This window comes from Pseudophryne corroboree, chromosome 1, assembly GCF_028390025.1.
Source record: "Pseudophryne corroboree isolate aPseCor3 chromosome 1, aPseCor3.hap2, whole genome shotgun sequence".
Classification (NCBI taxonomy): domain Eukaryota; kingdom Metazoa; phylum Chordata; class Amphibia; order Anura; family Myobatrachidae; genus Pseudophryne; species Pseudophryne corroboree.
Window position 1 is genome coordinate 473,659,094 of NC_086444.1, and position 27,968 is coordinate 473,687,061.

General features: G+C 46.0%; 1 protein-coding gene across 1 annotated transcript in view; it reads left to right on the forward strand.

The window, feature by feature from the left end:
• HSD17B3 (hydroxysteroid 17-beta dehydrogenase 3) overlaps positions 1–27,968 on the forward strand; it is a 174,679-nt gene that overhangs the window by 141,263 nt on the left and 5,448 nt on the right. The window contains exons 9-10 of the mRNA XM_063914790.1: positions 1,040–1,105; positions 14,028–14,177. Of these exons, the coding sequence (XP_063770860.1) occupies positions 1,040–1,105; positions 14,028–14,177 (216 nt within the window). The remainder of the gene's footprint in view (positions 1–1,039; positions 1,106–14,027; positions 14,178–27,968) is intronic.

Consider the following 27,968-nt stretch of genomic DNA (forward strand, 5'->3'; position numbering starts at 1 on the left):
ACTTCCAATGGGAAGTCACTGCCAGTCACAGCAAAGCCAATGCAGTTACGGACTGCATCTGGCTTCACTGACACTGATCGGGGTGGCGGATATTACCTGGGGTTGCTACAGACCTGCTGCCCATAGGTAAAACCTGCCACTTGATATTGTACTGAAAATGATCAGTTTTGGATAAAATTTTCCTGTAAGTCTTTGTGGATATTTGTGAATACTAACGTTTTTAGGAAAAGTAGATTAATTTGTGCTGCATAAAACAAGGTTTACCCATAAATTTCAGCACATAGGTCACATTGATAATGATATACACTCTCTTTTATTTTTGGAAGCATTATGTAGAACAGCAGTAGATATTTTATGTGGGATCACTATTCTATCCCTCTAGAAACCACCATACATACATACATGCATACATACTTTAAATTAAATAAAATGAATAGGGTACAGTACGACTGACCTTCTCCCCTACCCCCTAATCCTCCCTTCCCGCAGCCTAACCCTAACCTACTCCCTTAGTGCCTAACCCCAACCTCCCTCTTGTGGTGCCTAAACCTAGCCCCCCCTTCTCCACAATCTAACCCTAACCCCTCAGTGCCTGAACCTAACCTCTACCCAGTGGTGCCTAACCCCCCCCCCTCCCTGTAGCCTAACCCTAACTCCCCCGCAGTCTAAGCCTAACCCCTGTGGGTGGTGCCTAAACCTAGCCCCCTCCCCCATATCCCCAGTCCCTTACTTACCTGCTATACTTATGGTCGTGTGGCTGGCTGTCAGGATTCTGACGTCGGTCTCCTGACCCTGTCGGGATTCCGGGGTTGGCATTCTAATGGCTGTTGGGATTCCACCATCAGTATTCCGACTGCCGGGATCCCGTCAGTCTGCATCATAACTGCATCCCATTTAATAATATATGGTACATAAACTCTTATATTATAGCTGGGGTGGTCTTTCCAGCCATTTACAGTACATGGGCATACACCTTTAATGCATCACCTGCTTTGTAGAGTATTGTGTTGGTTCTTAATGTCTGACTTTCTTTTGATAGGCATTTGTTACAACTTTTTCCAAAGCGCTCCAAGCTGAGTATAAATCAAAAGGAATTATTATACAGGTAATGTGTTTTGTAAACATATTTCTAAACATATGTATTTTATATAGGATTATTATTAAATGCCAGACATTTTGTGTTCTGTAAATAGGTGTATATAATGTCACCTGTCACCCCACAATATCTCAGTTTTTTCTTTTTTTTTAAACACTTTCAACAGATATAAAACAATTACTTTTCATTATACAGGTTGAGTATCCCTTATCCAAAATTCAAAATCACACGTTTTTGGTTCCCCTACTTGTATATTATATTAGATAAAACTAAAGTATACATACTGAAAACCTCAGTCCTTGCTTAAAAGAGCAAATCAAACTTTAAAGACCAATAGTGTATACCAGGTAAAGCAGGCATGTCCAAACTGCGGCCCTCCAGCTGTTGAGAAACTACATATCCCAGCATGCCCTGACACAGCTTAGCATTCTCTGACAGCAAAACTGTGTAAGGGCATGCTGGGATGTGTAGTTTCACAACAGCTGAAGGGCCGCAGTTTGGACATGCCTGGTCTAAAGGCTACGCATGGACTATCATTGGCTGCAAACAAAATACTCTTACTAAACATTGTCCTATCCTGTTAACCAATCCTGACTTAGCAACAGGATTTGGGACTAAGGTCACTATGAGTGGGAGATGATACCCTAATTTAAGGGATCATATAGTACACAGGCCCTCATTCCGAGTTGTTCGCTCGTTCTTTTTCATCGAATCGCAGCGATTTTCCGCAAACTGCGCATGCGCAAAGTTCGCACTGCGACTGCGCCAAGTAAATTTGCTAAGAAGTTTGGTATTTTACTCACGGCATTAAAAGGTTTTTTCTTCGTTCTGGTGATCGGAGTGTGATTGACAGGAAGTGGGTGTTTCTGGGCGGAAACTGGTCGTTTTATGGGAGTGTGTGAAAAAACGCTGCAGTTTCTGGGAAAAACGCGGGAGTGGCTGAAGAAACGGGGGAGTGTCTGGGCGAACGCTGGTTGTGTTTGTGACGTCAAACCAGGAACGACAAGCACTGAACTGATCGCACTGGAAGAGTAAGTCTCGAGCTACTCAGAAACTGCACAGAAAAATCTTTTCGCAATATTGCGAATACTTCGTTTGCAATTCTGCTAAGCTAAGATACACTCCCAGAGGGCGGCGGCTTAGCGTGTGTACTGCTGCGAAAAGCGGCTAGCGAGCGAACAACTCGGAATGAGGGCCACAGTCATTTCAAGAATTCCTCAAAATCCATAGAAATCAAAGGAACATACCCATGTGCCACATGCAAATTATGTGACTACATTATTAAACAAACCAGTGTACTAAACAAATATGGGGATCACATTTCTATTAAGGACTTTATCAATTGCCAAACTACAGTTTATGTAAATTAAATTACTTGTTTGTGCAACATTAAATATGTCAGTATGATGACTAGGATGTTTAAATAGGAGATACTAGAACATAAAAGGAATGTGAAAAATAGGCAATGACATTATCCAGATAAAATAACTCACTATGATAGCCAAACATTTTCGCTTTCAGTATCCTAACACCTACAAAGATCTCAAGATATTTAGTGGGGAATTCAATTGGACCAGTTAAGTTAATGAGTGTGAGAAAGGGTGATAGGCTCTGGCTTTAATACCCAGGGCTATTCAATTAAAGCCCTCTTTTCTCACCCATTAAATAACAGTTTTTGGGCATTAACACATAGAAGCCAGGATAAGTGCTCAGACCTATGTGTTAACGGGTTTGTGGCACCCGAAACAGGCAATTTATTGGGGATTTCTTTTTGGGTCTGCTGAGACCAGGAAAGAAATCCCAGTTAACTGCAGCCTACGGGCTGCGTATCGGGGGTTAATTGAATAGCCCGGGGGGGATTACATAGACTGCAGTAAAATTGCCAGAGCTACTGGAAAAATCAGGATGGATATCAGAGGTAGAGATGTCAACAATTAACTTCTTAAAGAAGAAAGTCAGTGGGCGTTTAGATTTGGTGCCCTTACTCCCCTTAGGGCTGAATGAGAACTAGAGATGAGCGCCGGAAATTTTTCGGGTTTTGTGTTTTGGTTTTGGGTTCGGTTCCGCGGCCGTGTTTTGGGTTCGACCGCGTTTTGGCAAAACCTCACCGAATTTTTTTTGTCGGATTCGGGTGTGTTTTGGATTCGGGTGTTTTTTTCAAAAAAACCCTAAAAAACAGCTTAAATCATAGAATTTGGGGGTCATTTTGATCCCAAAGTATTATTAACCTCAAAAACCATAATTTCCACTCATTTTCAGTCTATTCTGAATACCTCACACCTCACAATATTATTTTTAGTCCTAAAATTTGCACCGAGGTCGCTGTGTGAGTAAGATAAGCGACCCTAGTGGCCGACACAAACACCGGGCCCATCTAGGAGTGGCACTGCAGTGTCATGCAGGATGTCCCTTCCAAAAAACCCTCCCCAAACAGCACATGACGCAAAGAAAAAAAGAGGCGCAATGAGGTAGCTGTGTGAGTAAGATAAGCGACCCTAGTGGCCGACACAAACACCGGGCCCATCTAGGAGTGGCACTGCAGTGTCACGCAGGATGTCCCTTCCAAAAAACCCTCCCCAAACAGCACATGACGCAAAGAAAAAAAGAGGCGCAATGAGGTAGCTGTGTGAGTAAGATAAGCGACCCTAGTGGCCGACACAAACACCGGGCCCATCTAGGAGTGGCACTGCAGTGTCACGCAGGATGTCCCTTCCAAAAAACCCTCCCCAAACAGCACATGACGCAAAGAAAAAAAGAGGCGCAATGAGGTAGCTGACTGTGTGAGTAAGATAAGCGACCCTAGTGGCCGACACAAACACCGGGCCCATCTAGGAGTGGCACTGCAGTGTCACGCAGGATGTCCCTTCCAAAAAACCCTCCCCAAACAGCACATGACGCAAAAAAAAAGAGGCGCAATGAGGTAGCTGACTGTGTGAGTAAGATAAGCGACCCTAGTGGCCGACACAAACACCGGGCCCATCTAGGAGTGGCACTGCAGTGTCACGCAGGATGTCCCTTCCAAAAAACCCTCCCCAAACAGCACATGACGCAAAGAAAAAAAGAGGCGCAATGAGGTAGCTGACTGTGTTAGTAAGATAAGCGACCCTAGTGGCCGACACAAACACCGGGCCCATCTAGGAGTGGCACTGCAGTGTCACGCAGGATGTCCCTTCCAAAAAACCCTCCCCAAACAGCACATGACGCAAAGAAAAAAAGAGGCGCAATGAGGTAGCTGACTGTGTGAGTAAGATAAGCGACCCTAGTGGCCGACACAAACACCGGGCCCATCTAGGAGTGGAACTGCAGTGTCACGCAGGATGTCCCTTCCAAAAAACCCTCCCCAAACAGCACATGACGCAAAGAAAAAAAGAGGCGCAATGAGGTAGCTGACTGTGTGAGTAAGATAAGCGACCCTAGTGGCCGACACAAACACCGGGCCCATCTAGGAGTGGCACTGCAGTGTCACGCAGGATGTCCCTTCCAAAAAACCCTCCCCAAACAGCACATGACGCAAAGAAAAATAAAAGAAAAAAGAGGTGCAAGATGGAATTGTCCTTGGGCCCTCCCACCCACCCTTATGTTGTATAAACAAAACAGGACATGCACACTTTAACCAACCCATCATTTCAGTGACAGGGTCTGCCACACGACTGTGACTGATATGACGGGTTGGTTTGGACCCCCCCCAAAAAAGAAGCAATTAATCTCTCCTTGCACAAACTGGCTCTACAGAAGCAAGATGTCCACCTCATCATCATCCTCCGATATATCACCGTGTACATCCCCCTCCTCACAGATTATCAATTCGTCCCCACTGGAATCCACCATCTCAGCTCCCTGTGTACTTTGTGGAGGCAATTGCTGCTGGTCAATGTCTCCGCGGAGGAATTGATTATAATTCATTTTAATGAACATCATCTTCTCCACATTTTCTGGATGTAACCTCGTACGCCGATTGCTGACAAGGTGAGCGGCGGCACTAAACACTCTTTCGGAGTACACACTTGTGGGAGGGCAACTTAGGTAGAATAAAGCCAGTTTGTGCAAGGGCCTCCAAATTGCCTCTTTTTCCTGCCAGTATAAGTACGGACTGTGTGACGTGCCTACTTGGATGCGGTCACTCATATAATCCTCCACCATTCTTTCAATGTTGAGAGAATCATATGCAGTGACAGTAGACGACATGTCCGTAATCGTTGTCAGGTCCTTCAGTCCGGACCAGATGTCAGCATCAGCAGTCGCTCCAGACTGCCCTGCATCACCGCCAGCGGGTGGGCTCGGAATTCTGAGCCTTTTCCTCGCACCCCCAGTTGCGGGAGAATGTGAAGGAGGAGATGTTGACAGGTCGCGTTCCGCTTGACTTGACAATTTTCTTACCAGCAGGTCTTTCAACCCCAGCAGACTTGTGTCTGCCGGAAAGAGAGATCCAAGGTAGGTTTTAAATCTAGGATCGAGCACGGTGGGCAAAATGTAGTGCTCTGATTTCAACAGATTGACCACCCGTGAATCCTTGTTAAGCGAATTAAGGGCTCCATCCACAAGTCCCACATGCCTAGCGGAATCGCTCCGTGTTAGCTCCTCCTTCAATGTCTCCAGCTTCTTCTGCAAAAGCCTGATGAGGGGAATGACCTGACTCAGGCTGGCAGTGTCTGAACTGACTTCACGTGTGGCAAGTTCAAAGGGCATCAGAACCTTGCACAACGTTGAAATCATTCTCCACTGCACTTGAGACAGGTGCATTCCACCTCCTATATCGTGCTCAATTGTATAGGCTTGAATGGCCTTTTGCTGCTCCTCCAACCTCTGAAGCATATAGAGGGTTGAATTCCACCTCGTTACCACTTCTTGCTTCAGATGATGGCAGGGCAGGTTCAGTAGTTTTTGGTGGTGCTCCAGTCTTCTGTACGTGGTGCCTGTACGCCGAAAGTGTCCCGCAATTCTTCTGGCCACCGACAGCATCTCTTGCACGCCCCTGTCGTTTTTTTAAAAATTCTGCACCACCAAATTCAAGGTATGTGCAAAACATGGGACGTGCTGGAATTTGCCCATATTTAATGCACACACAATATTGCTGGCGTTGTCCGATGCCACAAATCCACAGGAGAGTCCAATTGGGGTAAGCCATTCCGCGATGATCTTCCTCAGTTGCCGTAAGAGGTTTTCAGCTGTGTGCGTATTCTGGAAAGCGGTGATACAAAGCGTAGCCTGCCTAGGAAAGAGTTGGCGTTTGCGAGATGCTGCTACTGGTGCCGCCGCTGCTGTTCTTGCGGCGGGAGTCCATACATCTACCCAGTGGGCTGTCACAGTCATATAGTCCTGACCCTGCCCTGCTCCACTTGTCCACATGTCCGTGGTTAAGTGGACATTGGGTACAACTGCATTTTTTAGGACACTGGTGAGTCTTTTTCTGACGTCCGTGTACATTCTCGGTATCGCCTGCCTAGAGAAGTGGAACCTAGATGGTATTTGGTAACGGGGGCACACTGCCTCAATAAATTGTCTAGTTCCCTGTGAACTAACGGCGGATACCGGACGCACGTCTAACACCAACATAGTTGTCAAGACCTCAGTTATCCGCTTTGCAGCAGGATGACTGCTGTGATATTTCATCTTCCTCGCAAAGGACTGTTGGACAGTCAATTGCTTACTGGAAGTAGTACAAGTGGGCTTACGACTTCCCCTCTGGGATGACCATCGACTCCCAGCAGCAACAACAGCAGTGCCAGCAGCAGTAGGCGTTACACGCAAGGATGCATCGGAGGAATCCCAGGCAGGAGAGGACTCGTCAGAATTGCCAGTGACATGGCCTGCAGGACTATTGGCATTCCTGGGGAAGGAGGAAATTGACACTGAGGGAGTTGGTGGGGTGGTTTGCGTGAGCTTGGTTACAAGAGGAAGGGATTTACTGGTCAGTGGACTGCTTCCGCTGTCGGCCAAAGTTTTTGAACTTGTCACTGACTTATTATGAATGCGCTGCAGGTGACGTATAAGGGAGGATGTTCCGAGGTGGTTAACGTCCTTACCCCTACTTATTACAGCTTGACAAAGGGAACACACGGCTTGACAAATGTTGTCCGCATTTCTGGTGAAATACTTCCACACCGAAGAGCTGATTTTTTTGGTATTTTCACCAGGCATGTCAACGGCCATATTCCTCCCACGGACAACAGGTGTCTCCCCGGGTGCCTGACTTAAACAAACCACCTTACCATCAGAATCCTCCTTGTCAATTTCCTCCCCAGCGCCAGCAACACCCATATCCTCCTCATCCTGGTGTACTTCAACACTGACATCTTCAATCTGACTATCAGGAACTGGACTGCGGGTGCTCCTTCCAGCACTTGCAGGGGGCGTGCAAATGGTGGAAGGCGCATGCTCTTCACGTCCAGTGTTGGGAAGGTCAGGCATCGCAACCGACACAATTGGACTCTCCTTGTGGATTTGGGATTTCGAAGAACGCACAGTTCTTTGCGGTGCTTTTGCCAGCTTGAGTCTTTTCAGTTTTCTAGCGAGAGGCTGAGTGCTTCCATCCTCATGTGAAGCTGAACCACTAGCCATGAACATAGGCCAGGGCCTCAGCCGTTCCTTGCCACTCCGTGTGGTAAATGGCATATTGGCAAGTTTACGCTTCTCCTCCGACAATTTTATTTTAGGTTTTGGAGTCCTTTTTTTACTGATATTTGGTGTTTTGGATTTGACATGCTCTGTACTATGACATTGGGCATCGGCCTTGGCAGACGACGTTGCTGGCATTTCATCGTCTCGGCCATGACTAGTGGCAGCAGCTTCAGCACGAGGTGGAAGTGGATCTTGATCTTTCCCTAATTTTGGAACCTCAACATTTTTGTTCTCCATATTTTAATAGGCACAACTAAAAGGCACCTCAGGTAAACAATGGAGATGGATGGATACTAGTATACAATTATGGATGGACTGCCGAGTGCCGACACAGAGGTAGCTACAGCCGTGGACTACCGTACTGTACTGTGTCTGCTGTTAATATAGACTGGTTGATAATGAGATGTAGTATGTATAAAGAAGAAAGAAAAAAAACCCACGGGTAGGTGGTATACAATTATGGATGGACTGCCGAGTGCCGACACAGAGGTAGCTACAGCCGTGGACTACCGTACTGTACTGTGTCTGCTGCTAATATAGACTGGATGATAATGAGATGTAGTATGTATAAAGAAGAAAAAAAAAACCACGGGTAGGTGGTATACAATTATGGATGGACTGCCGAATGCCGACACAGAGGTAGCTACAGCCGTGGACTACCGTACTGTACTGTGTCTGCTGCTAATATAGACTGGATGATAATGAGATGTAGTATGTATAAAGAAGAAAGAAAAAAAAACCACGGGTAGGTGGTATACAATTATGGACGGACTGCCGAGTGCCGACACAGAGGTAGCTACAGCCATGGACTACCGTACTGTACTGTGTCTGCTGCTAATATAGACTGGTTGATAATGAGATGTAGTATGTATAAAGAAGAAAGAAAAAAAAACCACGGGTAGGTGGTATACAATTATGGATGGACTGCCGAGTGCCGACACAGAGGTAGCTACAGCCGTGGACTACCGTACTGTACTGTGTCTGCTGCTAATATAGACTGGATGATAATGAGATGTAGTATGTATAAAGAAGAAAGAAAAAAAAACCACGGGTAGGTGGTATACAATTATGGATGGACTGCCGAGTGCCGACACAGAGGTAGCTACAGCCGTGGACTACCGTACTGTACTGTGTCTGCTGCTAATATAGACTGGATGATAATGAGATGTAGTATGTATAAAGAAGAAAGAAAAAAAAACCACGGGTAGGTGGTATACAATTATGGACGGACTGCCGAGTGCCGACACAGAGGTAGCTACAGCCGTGGACTACCGTACTGTACTGTGTCTGCTGCTAATATAGACTGGTTGATAATGAGATGTAGTATGTATAAAGAAGAAAAAAAAACCACGGGTAGGTGGTATACAATTATGGATGGACTGCCGAGTGCCGACACAGAGGTAGCTACAGCCGTGGACTACCGTACTGTACTGTGTCTGCTGCTAATATAGACTGGATGATAATGAGATGTAGTATGTATAAACAAGAAAGAAAAAAAAACCACGGGTAGGTGGTATACAATTATGGACGGACTGCCGAGTGCCGACACAGAGGTAGCTACAGCCGTGGACTACCGTACTGTACTGTGTCTGCTGCTAATATAGACTGGTTGATAATGAGATGTAGTATGTATAAAGAAGAAAGAAAAAAAAACCACGGGTAGGTGGTATACAATTATGGATGGACTGCCGAGTGCCGACACAGAGGTAGCTACAGCCGTGGACTACCGTACTGTACTGTGTCTGCTGCTAATATAGACTGGATGATAATGAGATGTAGTATGTATAAAGAAGAAAGAAAAAAAAACCACGGGTAGGTGGTATACAATTATGGATGGACTGCCGAGTGCCGACACAGAGGTAGCTACAGCCGTGGACTACCGTACTGTACTGTGTCTGCTGCTAATATAGACTGGATGATAATGAGATGTAGTATGTATAAAGAAGAAAGGAAAAAAAACCACGGGTAGGTGGTATACAATTATGGACGGACTGCCGAGTGCCGACACAGAGGTAGCTACAGCCGTGGACTACCGTACTGTACTGTGTCTGCTGCTAATATAGACTGGTTAATAATGAGATGTAGTATGTATAAAGAAGAAAGAAAAAAAAAACCACGGGTAGGTGGTATACAATTATGGATGGACTGCCGAGTGCCGACACAGAGGTAGCTACAGCCGTGGACTACCGTACTGTACTGTGTCTGCTGCTAATATAGACTGGATGATAATGAGATGTAGTATGTATAAAGAAAAAAAAAAAACCACGGGTAGGTGGTATACAATTATGGATGGACTGCCGAGTGCCGACACAGAGGTAGCTACAGCCGTGGACTACCGTACTGTACTGTGTCTGCTGCTAATATAGACTGGAGAGATAATGAGATGTAGTATGTATAAAGAAGAAAGAAAAAAAAAACCACGGGTAGGTGGTATACAATTATGGATGGACTGCCGAGTGCCGACACAGAGGTAGCTACAGCCGTGAACTACCGTACTGTGTCTGCTGCGACTGGATGATAAATAATGATATAAAAAATATATATATATATCACTACTGCAGCCGGACAGGTATATATTATATAATGACGGACCTGCTGGACACTGTCTGTCAGCAGAATGAGTTTTTTATAGAATAAAAAAACACCACACAAGTCACACGACGAGTGTTTAACTTTTTCAGGCAATCACAATATAGTATACTATACTGGTGGTCAGTGTGGTCAGGTCACTGGTCAGTCACACTGGCAGTGGCACTCCTGCCTGCAGCAAAAGTGTGCACTGTTTAATTTTAATAATATGTATGTACTCCTGGCTCCTGCTATAACCTATAACTGCTCCCCAGTCTCCCCCACAATTAAGCTGTGTGAGCACAGTCAGATATTATACATAGATGATGCAGCACACTGGGCTGAGCACAGATATGGTATGTGACTGAGTCACTGTGTATCGTTTTTTTCAGGCAGAGAACGGATTATATTAAATAAAACTGCACTGGTGGTCACTGGTCAGTGGTCAGTCACTAGTAAACTCTGCACTCTCTAGTACTCCTAAGCTCCAGTAAATCAAGTGTCTCTGTCTCAATCTCACTCTCTCTCTTCTAATCTAAATGGAGAGGACGCCAGCCACGTCCTCTCCCTATCAATCTCAATGCACGTGTGAAAATGGCGGCGACGCGCGGCTCCTTATATAGAATCCGAGTCTCGCGATAGAATCCGAGCCTCGCGAGAATCCGACAGCGTCATGATGACGTTCGGGCGCTCTCGGGTTAACCGAGCAAGGCGGGAAGATCCGAGTCGCTCGGATCCGTGTAAAAAAAGCTGAAGTTCGGGCGGGTTCGGATTCCGAGGAACCGAACCCGCTCATCTCTAATGAGAACATCAACTTTGTTGTTTTTCTTCTTATGTAATTGCTTTAAAACCTTTCACAAACCTTAGAAGCATCCATCCCTCTTGCTTACTCACATACTCAGTTCAGAGAAGATTATTATGCGGACATATCATATAAGAGAACTGTACATTACCTATATGCCTACATATCTTAATTATGGATTTCTTTTTGGATATACTGTATCACTCTTGGATTTATTAATTCAGTTGCTATATGTCCCTTGTTTTCTATTTTCATTTTTTACAAATTACTAATTAAAATATTTTGATAACATGTCAGGCACCTTTATATCATGTTACTGTATGTATGATCTAAGTTTGATTTTAACTTCCCCTATATATTGACTGCTGACCATTGCACTATTGCACATCCAATTACTACATGACTGCATTTAAAATTTCAACACTTTACTTATGCCATTCACACTATTGGGCTTACTTATGTATTACAATTTTACACATAGCGGTTGATTCAGGTTGGATCGCAAAATGCGATCCAACTGCAAAAATTACGAAATGGATGTGGGCACATGTGCAGCACCCGTCCTGTGCATGCCCTTGCATTTTCTGCGGGGCTCCGCAGAAAATGTGAACGCCTCTACCTATCAATCAGGCAGAGGCGTTCACTTGGTGGGGGGCGGCAACGTAGAGACGGAGTGTTGCGGGGGTGGAGTCAGGAAAACGAGGGCGATGACATCAAAATGGGGGTGTGGCGTGAGCGTGATCGTGGCAGCTGCGTGACGTCATGCAGCCGTGACGCAGCAGCTGAAATCGGAAAGATGGCGGTGGGCCTCCTGCGGGCGCAGATAAACTGTGCCAGCAGGAGGCAACCCTCATTTCTGCTATGAAGCAGAAATTGCGATGTGATCGCAATTTCTGCTTGATAAAGGGGTTGAGTGGTGGTCACAGGGCCAGATTAAGGGAGGGGCGAAAGGGGCGGTCATCCCTGGGCCCCCACATATAGCTGTGGTTAAGTGGAGTAGTACTCTTACGCAAACTGATCTGTGCCGCCACCGAGTAGTGAAATAACGAAAGACAGTGGGTGGGAGCCGTCAGCGTGGGGTGCTGCGGCGAGCTAGTCATACATCTAGTTGCTGCTCCGTGTCTCTGTGGTCCCTGCCTCACCTGCGGATCAGCAGTTCAGCACTGTCCGGCCATCCGCTGGAGAGACCTGGCTGCCCCAGCCCTCCCTTCTCCTCCAGCCCGTAGATCATGTAAGTGAGCTGCAGCCCTCCCTCCATTTCCGCAGCGGCCCCCCTGCTCCCTGCGTGGCGGCTGACCTCCATGTTCACAGTTCAAAGTTATGTGCCCCTGCTGTTGGGAGGCTGTGGGCGTGGGCTGAGTACCCCAGCTTTGTGTGTGATCAGTGGGGGCCCCCACAATTTTGTTGCCCCAGGGCCCCCACAAGCCTTAATCCGGCTCTGGGCAGCCTTACCCTGTGATGGGTGGCCCCCGGCATGAAATCTCATGGATTGCAAATTCTGCTACTTTGCAGAATTTGCAATCCAACCTGAATCAGGACCGTAGTGCTTATATTTAGTGATCATTCCCTTGATACACTTATCTACACTTACTTTTCCAACAATAAAACCTACTCCTATCTATTATTTTCCTAATTATGTTAATTAGTTGTTGTTTTATTTTCATCCTTAACCTACTAAACACATTTTTCAAGTATTTTCTGGCATGTGAGCCCCAATTCTAACAATACTGATATGATACTGATGAGGATACAACTACAGTATACATTATTTGAATGTCACCACATGATTCATGTACACGTTTTTTAATGTACTGTAGGTACTTTAATTTCATCAATGTAGTTATAACAACATCTCCTCCCCTATTGTACACTATCTATATGCTTAGTTTATTTGAGTTTATGGGGATATTTGAAAGAGATAAATATGCCACTTCATAATACTAAATCTCTTTGATATATACTTTACCAGCGAAACACCTAGGGGTAGATGTACTATAGCAACACATATCTCGGTGCATGCTGTATGACAGGGGCACTAAAGATAAATGTCTATATCAGTGCTGCTATCTAAAAGACAGCAAGCCGATTATGTAGGGCAAGGTATAAACGGTCAGTTGTACTAACCTTTCTGACACCAGCAGCTATCGACTTTGACAGCTGCAGGTGTCATTGCCCTATCCCCACAGCAGGGACAGTTCTGTCCCTGGCAGTGGCAGGTGCCAGCTCCGGGCTGAATGTGATGCACTAAGCTGATGCGCTGTGCTCTCAACTGGGGTCGCCGGGGGGTGGGGGTTCACTCCCCACTCCGGCAAACAAGATGTTGTTACATCTCGTCGATGTACCTCCCTGCTTCACCTCAGTAATGAGGCGAAGCAGGAAGAGCTATAGAAGCACCACTTAAAACACACATAGTAATTATGACTAAGTCCAGTAGTTGGGTGTGATATGCTTTACCGGCGTTAGGGATGTCGTATTTCAATGGATAGAATCCCGACAGGAAGTAGGTAAGTTTACTTACCCTCCCCCAATACCTCCCTAACCCTAACCTTATCTTCCCGCAGTCTAAACCTAAACCCCCCTCCCCCTGCAGCCTAACTCTAAGCCTCCCCATTGGTGCCTAAACCTAACCCCCCCTCCCTGCAGCCTAAGCTTAACCCTCACTCCTCCACAGCCTAACCCTAACCCCCCCCCCCTTCCACGCAGCCTAACCCTAGCCCTCTGTGACAATACTTATTGATTCTCCAATAAAGTCAACAGTAGAATTATTGGACCATTAACCCATATTAATTTAGGACATAAATCATGACATTAACTCATCTGTAGTCAGAGCTTTCTATCACCAGGATGAGAATACTCTTTTTCTAATACTAGTGTACATGTAGTCTTCTGGAAATATTGTCAATGCCATTTTTTACTTTAAACTGTATGTGTTTCCTCCCCCAGGCCGTTACTCCTTATGGTGTTTCCACGCCAATGATACATAATCCATCAACAAATATCATAACAAAATCTTCAAGGGACTTTGTAAGAGAGTCGCTAAATCATGTTACACAAGGAAATGAGACATATGGCTGTACGGCACACGCAGTTTTGGTAAATGTACTTTATAATTGGGCATGATGAGTATTTGGCTAACATACAGTAGCTGTTATACATTTGACATAGCTGATAAAAATGGTAACGATCAGTTTTTGCTAAAGACAGGGGATGGTGCATTTGCCACGCACGATATGTTCATATACTGTTCCTAGATAACTTTGTTAAATGCCCTCAACAGTTATAACAGTTTTCCTCTTAAACCGTGCCTATTTCATTCCTTTCATCACATTAAATAAGACATTCCCAACCTCGTTCTCAAGGCACACTAACAGTCCAGGTTTTAGTGGTATCCATGCTTGAGCTCAGGTAGCTTAATTATTAGTACCTCAGTGCTTCTGATTTCACCATCTCTGCTGAAGCCTGGTAATCACAAAAACCTGCACTATAGTGTGCCTTGAAGACTAAGGTAGGGAATGCCTGAAACAAATAGACTCTGGATCAAGACAGTATAACAGCACAATGCGCATACAGTATATATGTATGAATTAGTATTTTTACTTATATAATAATGCTACAACATATGATTAATACATACCTCCCAAGCGTCCCAATTTTCAAGGGACAATCCCGTTTTTTGGGGACTGTCCCACCTGCGGGCGTCAATGTCCCGCTGTGGTGGTGGTGGGGGAAGCAGTTGGGAGGCTCCTGTCACTCGTTTCTCTGCTTAGAGCAGAGGTGAATAGATGCTGTACGCATGTGCGCAGGATCTATTCACGGGAGATACAGGTGCAGTGGGCATACCAGCAGCTCATAGAGCGCTGGCCATGCCCCCATAGAGACAAAAAATTTATTTTTATGTCCTCAATCCCCCTCTCACTGTCATGTCCACCTGTCTCCTCCAATATAATGTTCCACTCATTAACCCCTTTATTATCATTTCTCCATCAAGCCCCCCTACTCCCTCACCACACTTACCTATGACCTTGTCAGCCAGCTCCTGCTGACTTCTTCTGCTCTACAACTGTCTTCTCAGAGAGAGGAGCATCACAGTTTCTTTGTATACTGAGCAGATTTGAATTTTGGAACCCCATATTCTGCCACTCCGTAGTTCCGCCGATTTATTTTATACCATGCAGAAGCGCCCCATTCCATATTATGCCAAACAGATTTGCCCCCTGGATCATGTATTTCATATGGGATAATTATAAGGATAATCAGAGCATGAATGAAGGGGAGGGCACCACTGCACCTCTTCATCCCGTGAGTTATTCCCCATATCCAAATGTAGCATTCCTTTCTTCCATCATTAACCATGAAGCCTGTTAGGAAGGAAGGATGGTGCACCTCTTAGATCTAGCTCCCAGACTTTTTGCATGTGTATAAAGTGTTTTCTTTTTCATCCACTAGGGGCCACTGGAGTACTCTTGGGATATGGACGGCTTCCACAGGAAGAAGGCACTGAATAAATTAATTTTGAAACTACTCCTCCCCTCCATATCCCAGAGTACCTCAGTGTTTTTTCTGTGCTCGACACAGTTAGAAGGCTTGTGGAGTTTGTCCACATTCATTGGAATTTTTTTCTAAGTTTTTCTTTTTTCAACGATTTCCACATCCCTTCCCCCCTTCCAATAGGCGTGGGTCCGGGATAGTGGAAGCTGCTACAGAGCAGCTGTGGGTGTCGGGCCTCTCTAAAAAGAGCTCCCTCACACCACGTGCAGGCTGCCTGCAGGAAGCTGGACGGAGCTTGAACAAGAACCCCCGTCATAGCCCTCACTACAGGGAGTCCAGGTATGTTGGGTTGGGGCGGTCAGCTCACGCTGCCGCCCCGGTGTGTGGGGAACTGTATTGGGGAGAGCCCGCCACCGCTTCCAGCACTGACACCGCTGACAAGCCACGCCGTTACCCGGAGCCGCGCGTGCATAGGCCGCTTCACGGCTCTATGCTATGCGCTCTCCGGCTCCCGCTAGCCGCCACTTCCAGCGCCGCCGCATCTAACGAGTAACCCCCCGTCCCGGAGCCGCGCGTGCATAGGCCGCTCCACGGCTCTATGCTGTGCGCTCTCCGGCTCCCGCTTCCAGCGCTGCCGCATCTAACGAGATCCCCCCCCGTCCCGGAGCCACACATGCATAGGCCGCTCCACGGCTCTATGCTGTGCGCTCCACGGCTCCTGCTAGCCGCCTCCCGGCCTCTTCACAGGCATGTAAGCCGGCTCCGTGTACAGAGAGCAGTACACGGAGCACGGGGGTGGGGGTGGGGGAGGCACATAAGAAAGTGCAACAGTGATGCAGGGGTTTTTAGTAGGCTATTAAGCCTTGTATCAGGATATATATATATTTGCAGTTTAGTGGGGATAATCTGCATTTTTTGTGTTATACTGGAAACTTGGCATATTTAACCATGCTTCCTGGTTTTTTTTTTCCTGCCTGTTTCCAGAGTTCCTATACTACATCTCTACTAAAGGCGCAGGGGTGTTAGGGGAATTTGGGATCAGGTTTTTCATATTGCTGGCGTGCACTGCACTTTGCCAGATATATATATACAAGAACCTTAGTGCTATTTACTGAGTCGTGCGAATTGTCTGTGTTTGTAGTTGTATTGTCTGTCTGCATAATGAGTAAGGCACCAGCAAGACTAAAAAGCAATTTCCTTGCCATGTCTGTAAAAGTGTGTTGCCTGATGGATCTACCACATGTACAGTATGTTTTGTGATTTCAGCTACAAATACAATTTCCACTCCAGTTTTAAAGCCAGTTTCATCTCCGGACCCTCCATGGGCTATGCTTGCAAATGTCCTGGTTGGATTGCAATCAGAATTGGCCGCCACTCGTCAAGAGCGGGAAGCGGCAAGATCTGAGTCTAAGATGAGACCGCTAGAGTTACCAGAGGGGTCTCAATCTTACCAAAAGTCCAAGTCCACCTTGGGTGGAAAGGATAAGTTTATTTTGTCTTATAATTTGCCAGTTTCTGCTATGCTAGACCTCACTGCGGATGAGGGTGAGGAGGGTGAAATAGACCAGCAGTCAGATAGTGATGATTTTGACAGCCCAGGCATTGATAATCTCATCAGAGCAGTGTGTCAGTCTCTGAAGTTTACAGAAACTGAGGAGCCTCTGACAAATGATGAAGTAGTCTTTACTAAACGACAGAGATCTCCAATGTGTTTTCCTGTTTTGGAATCTCTTAATAAAATGTTACTAGAAACACGAAGGAATCCGGATAAACGGTTTTCTATACCTCGCAGATTTAAGTCGAGTTACCCGTTTCCAGAGTCCATGACAGCTACATGGGAGAATCCGCCATTGGTGGATTCGTCCGTATCTAAGCTTACAAAGAAATTAACCATACCAGTACCAACTGCTACTATGCTTAAAGACCCTTCAGACCGTAAAATAGAACCTATGCTAAAGTCCATGTATATAGCAGCAGGAGTGCTGCTGAGACCTTGGTTGGTTGGCATTTGGGTAACTAAGGCGCTAATGGTATGGATAAAAGAGCTTAAGTCGGCTCTACAGGACGATCATCTTATACTTCTCGCTGATCAAATCTGGGAAGCTGCTGACTATCTATGTACAGCTTCTACTGACGTCTGTCAGCTCACTTCTCGCCTTTCATCATCGCTAGTCACAGCACGACGAGCACTCTGGCTACGTTCTTGGCAAGCAGAGGCGGAGGTCAAAAAAGGTATAGAGGCGTTACCTTACGGTGGCGAGAAGCTATTCGGTCCTGAATTGGACAGATGGATTTCTGAGGCCACGGGAGGAAAGTCTGTTTTCTTACCATTGCCTCCAACGGTACCTAGACGCAAATACTCTGGTCCGGCGTTCAAATCCTTTAGACCTCAGTCCTTTCGTGGGCAGGGCAGAGGAGCAGCCATGCTTGGTAGAAGAGGTCGGGGACGTGGTGCCCAACAAACCAACACAAGTCGTCAAGACGCTAAGGTCGCCAACAAGCCAGTGGCATGACGGGCTCCCAGCCCATCTCGGATCTCCAATTGTGGGAGCAGGCCTTCAGACGTTTCAGGGGGCGTGGCTTCAGACATCCACAGATGGGTGGATCCGCAACTTAGTGTTAAAAGGTTACAAAATAGAGTTCGATTGTCTTCCGCCAATGCGGTTTTTCAGGACAGGTCTGCCTGTGTCGGATGACAAGAAGGCGGTTCTGCAGATTGCCATTCAGTCTCTGATGAATGCAGCAATTTTGATTCCGGTCCCTGTACAACAACAGGGGCAGGGTTATTATTCCAGTCTGTTTGTGGTACCAAAGCCGGATGGCTCGGTCAGGACAATATTGAACTTAAAGGGCCTCAATCAGTACGTCACTTACTACAGATTCAAGATGGAATCTCTGCGGTCAGTAATTGCAGGTTTAGAGCCACAGGAATTCATGATTGCGCTGGATCTCAAAGATGCATACCTACACATTCCGATCTGGCCACCTCATCAGAGGTTCTTGCGGTTTGCAATACGGCAAGACCATTACCAGTTTCAGGCTGTACCGTTTGGCCTTTCATCAGCGCCTCGGGTATTCACCAAGGTGATGTCGGTGATGATAGCTCATCTCAGATCCCTAGGAGTAATAATTGTTCCGTATTTGGACGATTTGCTCATCAAGGCTCTGTCTCAACAGATGCTTCTCCAACAGGCGTTGCTAACATACAATGTACTAGTTCGGCACGGTTGGATAGTCAATTTCAAGAAATCACATCTGGTTCCGTCTCAGCGACTTCAATTCCTAGGTATGATTCTCGATATGGTAAATCAAAGAATTTACCTACCAGAACAGAAAGTTCAGGTCATTCGTCATCTAGTACAATTAGTACTCAAGCCACGCACGGTCTCGGTACATTTGTGCATTCGCCTCTTAGGCTCAATGGTGGCGGCTTTCGAAGCGCTTCAGTTCGGAAGATTTCACTCACGTGCTTTTCAACTAGATGTGCTAGCACAGTGGTCGGGCTCGCATCTGCAGATTCACCACAGGGTGAAGTTGTCGCTACAGGCCAGAGTGTCTCTTCTCTGGTGGATAAAAGTACACAATCTAACCGCAGGGAAACGGTTCGGCGTCTGGAATTGGATAATTCTATCGACAGACGCGAGTCTCAGATGCTGGGGAGCTTTAGTTCAAAGTTATCGGCTCCAGGGTCTCTGGGCAGATCACGAAAGATTGCTGTCTATAAATGTCCTGGAACTCCAGGCAATTTACAATGCGCTACGACAAGCAGTGCACATGTTTCGGTTTCAGACTGTTCAGGTGCAGTCAGACAATGCGACGGCGGTCGCATACATCAACAAGCAAGGAGGAACGAGAAGCCGCATGGCAATGCGGGAAGTAGCTCGGATCCTCAGGTGGGCCGAATATCACCAAGTGATATTGTCGGCAGTGTTCATTCCGGGAGTAGACAACTGGGAGGCAGATTATCTCAGTCGTCGGGATTTTCATCCAGGAGAATGGGCATTAAATCCAGAAGTGTTTCACATGTTGGTCCAGAGGTGGGGTTACCCTCAAGTGGATCTGATGGCATCTCACCACAATCACCAAATGCCCCAGTATGTGTCCAGAACGAGAGATCCGAAGGCGGTGGCGGTGGATGCTCTCACTGTCGCGTGGCCGTACAGTCTCGTGTATCTGTTTCCACCGTTTCCGCTGCTCTCTCTGTTGCTAAAACGGATCAAGAGAGAGTCCGTCACAGTCATACTAGTGGCACCTCATTAGCCTCAGAGAGCTTGGTTCTCGGATCTCCGCGGACTACTCGCAGACGATCCTTGGCTGCTCCCACTACGTCCGGACCTGTTACAACAGGGTCCGTTCCTTTACCCCGATTTAGCGCAGCTGCGTTTGACGGGGTGGCTGTTGAGACCGCCCTCTTAAGAAGAGAGGGCATTCCTGAATCGGTTATACCAACCATGTTACGAGCTAGGAAGCCGGTTACGGCAGGTCATTATTACAGAATCTGGCGTGCTTATATAGGTTGGTGTGAAGCTCGAAAGTTTCCGACATCATCTTTCAAGTTATCTCATCTTTTGTTATTTCTACAGATGGGGTTAGATGGAGGACTGCGTCTTTCCACACTAAAAGTGCAGATATCTGCGTTGTCAATTTATTTTCAAAGAAAATTGTCTCTATTGCCGTCGGTACATACTTTTCTGCAGGATGTACTCAGAGTACAGCCTCCATTCATTCCACCTACAACGCCATGGGACTTGAATCTGGTTTTAGATTTCTTACAGTCCTTATACTTTGAACCCTTACAACAAGTGGATATTAAATTTCTCACTTGGAAAACAATTTTTCTTTTAGCCTTAGCTTCAGCAAGGCGTGTTTCAGATTTGGGTGCTTTGTCGTGCAAGCCACCGTATTTGGTGTTTCATGATGACAGAGCGGAACTTCGGACAAATCCCGCTTTCCTACCAAGGGTAGTGTCATCTTTTCACATCAATCAACCAATAGTAGTTCCTGTGTTAACAGGAGACTCTGGAAGGTTTTATGTGGTACGCGCATTACGCATTTATGTATCCCGAACGTCGACAGTTCGTAAGACGGATACGTTGTTTGTTCTCTATGATGCTGCCAAAATGGGTTGGCCCGCTTCTAAGCAGACCGTATCCAGATGGATTAAACTGACCATACGTCAGGCTTACCTTCATGCTAGGTTACAGCCGCCTACATCAGTAACAGCTCATTCCACACGTGCTGTGGGAACGTCATGGGCAGCGAGTCGGGAGCTTCTACGACACAGCTTTGCCGGGCTGCTGCATGGTCTTCAGTGCACACGTTTGTGCACTTCTACAAGTTTGATACGTTTGCGGCATCAGCATCTAGCTTTGGCCGCCTAGTGTTACAGGTGCCAAACAGCTCTCCCGCCCACGGGGGAAACTTTGGTACGTCCCAAGAGTACTCCAGTGACCCCTAGTGGATGAAAAAGAATATAGGATTTTGGTACTTACCAGGTAAATCCTTTTCTTTGAATCCATAGGGGGCACTGGACGCCCACCCAGAGCAGTTTACCTGGTTTGGGGTAAGTTCAGTAGATCTTATGGTAACACATTCTCACCGACTGGTTCAAATTAACAAGTTCTAATCGGTTATGGTGTCAACTGTTTAGTTGTCAGTAATGTTGTGTCAACTTTATTGTTGTCCGTTATGTTATATGTAGTGATGTGCACCGGACATTTTTCGGGTTTTGTGTTTTGGTTTTGGATCCGGTTCCGCGGCCGTGTTTTAGATTCGGACGCGTTTTGGCAAAACCTCCCTGAAAATTTTTTGTCGGATTCGGGTGTGTTTTGGATTCGGGTGTTTTTTTACAAAAAACCCTCAAAAACAGCTTAAACCATAGAATTTAGGGGTCATTGTGATCCCATAGTATTATTAACCTCAATAACCATAATTTACACTCATTTTCAGTCTATTCTGAACACCTCACACCTCACAATATTATTTATAGTCTTAAAATTTGCACCGAGGTCGCTGGATGGCTAAGCTAAGCGACCCAAGTGGCCGACACAAACACCTGGCCCATCTAGGAGTGGCACTGCAGTGTCAGGCAGGATGGCACTTCAAAAAAATTGTCCCCAAACAGCACATGATGCAAAGAAAAAAAGAGGCGCACCAAGGTCGCTGTGTGACTAAGCTAAGCGACACAAGTGGCCGACACAAACACCTGGCCCATCTAGGAGTGGCACTGCAGTGTCAGGCAGGATGGCACTTCAAAAAAATTGTCACCAAACAGCACATGATGCAAAGAAAAAAAGAGGCGCACCAAGGTCGCTGTGTGACTAAGCTAAGCGACCCAAGTGGCCGACAAAAACACCTGGCCCATCTAGGAGTGGCACTGCAGTGTCAGGCAGGATGGCACTTCAAAAAAATTGTCCCCAAACAGCACATGATGCAAAGAAAAATGAAAGAAAAAAGAGGTGCAAGATGGAATTGTCCTTGGGCCCTCCCACCCACCCTTATGTTGTATAAACAGGACATTATTATTATTATTATTATTATTATCCTTTATTTATATGGCGCCACAAGGGTTCCGCAGCGCCCAATTACAGAGTACATAAACAAATAATCAAACAAGAAAACAGCAACTTACAGTTGACGACAATATAGGACAAGTACAGGGTAAATAAACATAGCTACATCAGCAGATGACACTGGAATAAGTATCAGGTGGCAGAAGACTGCTGAATTTGGTGCAGTTGAAGATTATTAAAGTAAGAAAAGGGTAAGCACATGAGGGAAGAGGGCCCTGCTCGTGAGAGCTTACATTCTAACGGGGAGGGGTAGACAGACAGGGGTGAGACAGATGGGGTACATAGAGAGCGTGGAACAGAGGTTTAGGATGAGATTTGGCTGGGTTTGGTGTAGAAGTGGGTCTTGAGAGCCCGTTTGAAGTTTTGTAGAGAGGTGGAGAGTCTGAGGGGGAGAGGTAGGGAATTCCAGAGAAGTGGTGCAGCGCGTGAAAAATCTTGGAGGTAGGAGTGGGAGGAAGTAATCCGTAGGCAGGAGAGTCGGCGAGCATTAGCAGAGCGAAGAGGACGGGTGGGAGTGTAAAGCGAGATAAGATCAGAGATGTAGATGGGAGAGGAGTGGGTGAGGGCTTTGTAAGCAAGTGTGAGAAGCTTGAAATGGATTCTGAAAGGGAAGGGGAGCCAGTGAATGTCTAGTAAGAGAGGAGAGGTGGACGTAGTGCGTTTGGTGAGGAAAATGAGCCGGGCAGCAGCATTGAGGATAGATTGGAGTGGAGAGAGGTATTTGTCAGGAATGCTAGTCAGGAGGAGATTACAGTAGTCCAGTCTGGAGATGACCAGTGAGTGGATAAGAGTCTTAGTAGCATCCTGGGTCAGAAAGGGTCTGATCCTGGAAATATTTTTTAGATGAAAACGGCAGGTTTGTGAGAGGTGCTGAATGTGAGGTTTGAAGGAGAGGGAGAAGTCAAGGATTACTCCAAGACAGCGCACTTGGGGGGTAGAGGAGATAGTAGTGCCATCAATAGATAATGAGATTGTAGGAGGTGAGGTTATGCGGGAGGGAGGGAAGATGATCAGCTCGGTCTTAGACATGTTAAGTTTAAGAAAGCGCTGGGACATCCAGGAAGAGATAGCAGAGAGACAGTTGGAGATACGAGTGAGGAGAGTAGGGGAGAGGTCTGGAGAGGAAAGATAGATTTGAGTGTCATCAGCATAAAGATGATATTGGAAACCAAAAGAACTAATGAGCTTACCTAGTGAGGACGTATAGAGAGAGAAGAGAAGAGGACCAAGGACAGAACCTTGGGGTACCCCTACAGTTAGTGGAAGTGAGGGGGAGGTGGAGTCATGAGAGGAGACAGAGAATGAACGGTTAGAAAGGTAGGACGACAACCAAGAGAGGGCAGTGTCATGCAGACCAATGGAGTGAAGGATTTGCAGTAGGAGAGGATGGTCCACAGTGTCAAAAGCAGCAGAGAGATCAAGTAGAATAAGTAGAGAGTAGTGTCCCTTAGATTTAGCAGCATGGAGGTCATTGCATACTTTTGTAAGGGCAGTTTCAGTGGAGTGGAGAGGACGGAAGCCAGATTGGAATGGGTCAAGCAGTGAGTGTGAGGAAAGAAAGGAAGTAAGGCGGTTGTAGACAATATGCTAAAGGAGTTTGGAGGCAAAAGGGAGGAGAGAGATGGGTCGGTAGTTGGAGAGAGTGTTTGGATCAAGGGTAGGTTTTTTAAGAATAGGAGAGATGAGTGCATGCTTGAAGGCAGAGGGGACAGTGCCTGATGATAGGGAGAGATTGAGAAGGTGGGAAAGATGGGAACAAGCTGAAGAAGAGAGGTAGCGGAGGAGGCGGGAGGGGATAGGGTCAAGTGGGGAGGTGGTGAGGGGACAGGAACGAATGAGGGCCATGACTTCCTCTCCAGATGCATGGGAGAAAGATGACAAAGTTGGTGCGAGGGATGGGGAGGGTTGGTAAGGGATGGGAGAAGGCTGGTTACTGATGGTCTGGTGTGATGTGATGTCCTGACGTATGGAGTCAATTTTGGATGTGAAGTAAGTGGCAAAGTCAAGAGCAGAGAGTGAGGAAGGGAGACGAGGTGGAGGTGGGCAGAGGAGTGAGTTGTAACAAAGCTAAATATTTATCTTATTAAAAACACGTTAAAGGTTAAAGAACACAGTACGCAATTGGCGCAAAAAGTACCGCAAGGGTACTCCCTTAACTATACCTTAAGGAATGTACTTATACTGTAAACCTCTGTGTAGTGGTAGAGTGTAAATGCAACACAGTATAACCTTATTACCTTTAAAGCTGTTCTAGCGTCACCGACGCTCTGAGAATACTTAACACTATAAGAAATACACAGATACCGTGCTCAGGGTCCAACGCCTAATATATATATTATGAATGATATACTTGCAAAAGAATTAATACAAATACAAATCATACACTACAATATAACATAGACTACCTAACCAGATAACTACACAGGAAATATAATACAATTACTATTTAAGAGAAAATAAGAGTGAAAGAGGAGAAGAGAGAGAGAGAGAGAGATTGGCTCACAATAACAAGAAGATCAATATGGTTGCAGCGAAGCTTACACATGTGAGGAACAATCGCTGCGCAGTTATTCAATGCTGAGAATCTTTGTGGAGAAAATACTTGACCTTACCCATACTGGCAGTCCCTATATACACAACCCTACAATACCGCATGGGACAGAAGCTAGACTCCATTTTATTAAAGCTCCCATGATTCCAAAGACTGCACCACATGGTTGAAAGGGGGAGGGGAAAATACCCGGCAGCAGCCATTTTAGATTTGCAGGTCCAAACACATGGCACTCTCTGCTACCCCACAATCACATAGCAGAAGACACAAGACTCCATTTTATTCCAAACTGTCCAAGCCTCAGAACAATGCATATGTTCTGATTTTACAATTCCAAACCATCTAAATCACCTTTCACAATTTCAATCCAACTTCCTAGAACCATCTTATTCACTTTCACATTCCAAACAACTTCAGTATCTCAATAACCAGAGCATATTCATCACAAGACCAGATCACAATGTAACCACACATCTCAGCCTGCCATTGCTACCAGCACATGTTCAAACGTAACTGCATGGTGGTATTTATGATTAACAAGATATATTATAACTAACCAGCACAATCTATTTTAAATCACCATAGGCAAACAAATACCACAAATGCTATGCTACAGGTTGTCTAATGTCCCAGCTACCATCACAGATTCCCAGATCTATCACACAAACACCCAACAATCACACAACCAAGTTACAATATCCTATTTAAACCAGAAAGCAATCTGTCTATATTTCCTTATCTAGCCATGTGAATTCAATACTTAGCCTTTGGTGCCTGGTGATGATCCAGCCATGCTTCTGGGAGCTTTGTTCTGAGTGTAGCTTCATTACATCTGTTCTCTGAGGCCACCTGCAAAAAACTGACCCCCAACCCCCCCAGACAGGAACTATCCTCCTGTGTGTCTGTTCCTAGGGGAGGGGTCTCTCTCTCTCCTTTGTATATGTTAATCAGGTTCAGCCCTGAAAATCTTAGTAAAAGGTTGGCTTGATCATCCATTGTTCTCAACAAAGTGATCTCAGCTTTTATACATATAATCATATCTATCCTCTGCAATGTCCCACAACTTCACAACCAGCATCAAACTAACCCACACATCATTCTGCTTGCTTCAATACCAAACATGATGGGCGCATCTGGTTCTGTTCAGATAATACATATTCATGACATCAATTCATCAGCCAATTCTAAATCTCCATGATGTCTGGTGCTTGACATTATTATAACCATGTACTGTATGAAACAAGCGCCGAATCCATCTCCGTGCCATGTCCGAGCAAATGCGTGTGTTTCCATATATTGCTGTGCTCGCTGCGCATATTTGCAAGTATAGCGACTTAAATGTGTGTGTGGTTTGTATGTTCTCCCTATGTAATATTTTTGACTTTGACAGTTGAGAGTGGCAAAGAGGCGCCGGGGGTTGGAAGATTGGGAGGAGATGAGGTTCTTGAAGTATGACTGTTTAGCAAGAGAAAGGGCAGCACTGAAGGATGAAAGCATAAGTTTGAAATGGAAGAAGTCTGCCTTAGAGCGTGATTTCCTCCAGTGTCGCTCAGCAGTACGTGAGCATTTTTGCAGATATCTGGTGCATTTGGTGTGCTAGGGTTGAGGTGTTAATTTGCGAGGGTGAATAGTGGTTGGTGGAGCAACAGAGTCAAGAGCAGAAGTAAGGGAAGCATTGTATGTGGAAGTGGCTTGTTCAGGGCATGAGAGAGAGAGAATAGGAGAGAGAAGTGAGTCAAACATGGAGGAAAGGAATGTGGTGTCAATAGCTTCAATGTTACGCTTAGTGATGGTAGCCTTAGGAGGTAGAGATGGGGAAGTCGAGAGAGATAGGTTAAAGGAGAGCAGGTGGTGGTCAGAGAGGGGAAATGGGGAGTTGGAAAAATCAGAAATATCACAGCGGTGAGTGAAGACCAGATCCAGTGAGCTCCCATTCACATGGGAGGGTGAGGAGGTCCACTGGGAGAGACCAAGTGAAGAGGTGAGGTTAAGGAGTTTAGAGGCAGGGGATTGTGTGGGGATGTCAATAGGGATGTTGAAATCGCCTAGAATAATGGTGGGAATGTCAGAAGAGAGGAAGTGAGGAAGCCAGGAAGCAAAGTTGTCGATGAATTTGGAAGCAGTGCCAGGGGGGCGGTAAATGACAGCTACTCTAAGATGGACTGGTTGGAAGAGGCGTATGGCGTGGACCTCAAATGTAGAGAATATAAGGGATGGTTCTGGTGGTATGAGTTGGTAGGAGTAACTAGAAGGTAAAAGGACCCCAACACCACCCCCATGGCGACCCCCAGGTCGGGGTGTGTGTGTGAATGTGAGGCCCCCAGCAGAGAGAGCAGCAGCAGAAGTAGTGTCAGAGGGTGTAATCCAAGTTTCAGTAATGGCTAGTAGGTGTAGGGAGTTGGAAATGAAAAGGTCATGAGTGGGGACCAGTTTGTTACAAACAGATCTGGCATTCCAGAGTGCACAGGATAGGGGGTATGAGTTTGTGGGAGAGATGTGAATGAGATTTTCAGGGTTGCTGTAGCGATGAGGTGGGATTAACTTTGAGGGCAGGGATGATGAGAGAGTAGCGATGGTACGGGTGCCTGAGCTAGGAGGGGAAACTGCAGGAGGTGGGCAGGGAGGGAGGTCAGTGTGATGTGGATGGGGGTGTGGGCAGGTGACAGGGAAGGGAGAGAGGGAGCAGGGCTGAGTTGTGGGGTAGCAGGACCATGGGGCAGAGGTGAATGAAAGTGAGGTAACAGGAAAGGTGGGGGTAGGAAACAGAGGGATGGAGGGGAGACAGAGGAGGGGAGAGAGGAGGAGGTGTAGGAGACTAGGGGGGAAGGATAAAGATACATTATTAGGTAGACACTGAGTGATGTGGGGAGTATAGGAAAGCCTTGACATAGTGTTAAGTAGGTAAATAGGTTGAGGGAAAGTGGAAGTAGGAGAGGAGACTGCAAGTGAATCCAAGCAGAAGATTTGCTGAAATGCATGTGAGAAAAGCAGTGTAGGCTCAAGGGGTGTAGATTTAGTATGAAAAGAGTCAAAAGCGTAGATAAAGTGGTTGCAGAAATGTATTTGGAGTGTAAGAAATGAAAGGATTGTGAGAGGTTTAAGAAGCAATGGTAATTATGTTAGATTTTTTTAAGTGTTTGCAGGTTAAATTGCATTGGTGCAGCTGTGCTTAAAAAACAAAATTACAATGCAGATACAAGCATTTGTAGGTGAAATGGATGGTTTTTGAAATGTCCAAGTAAGGTATTTCCGTGCTATTTAATCAGATGCAAC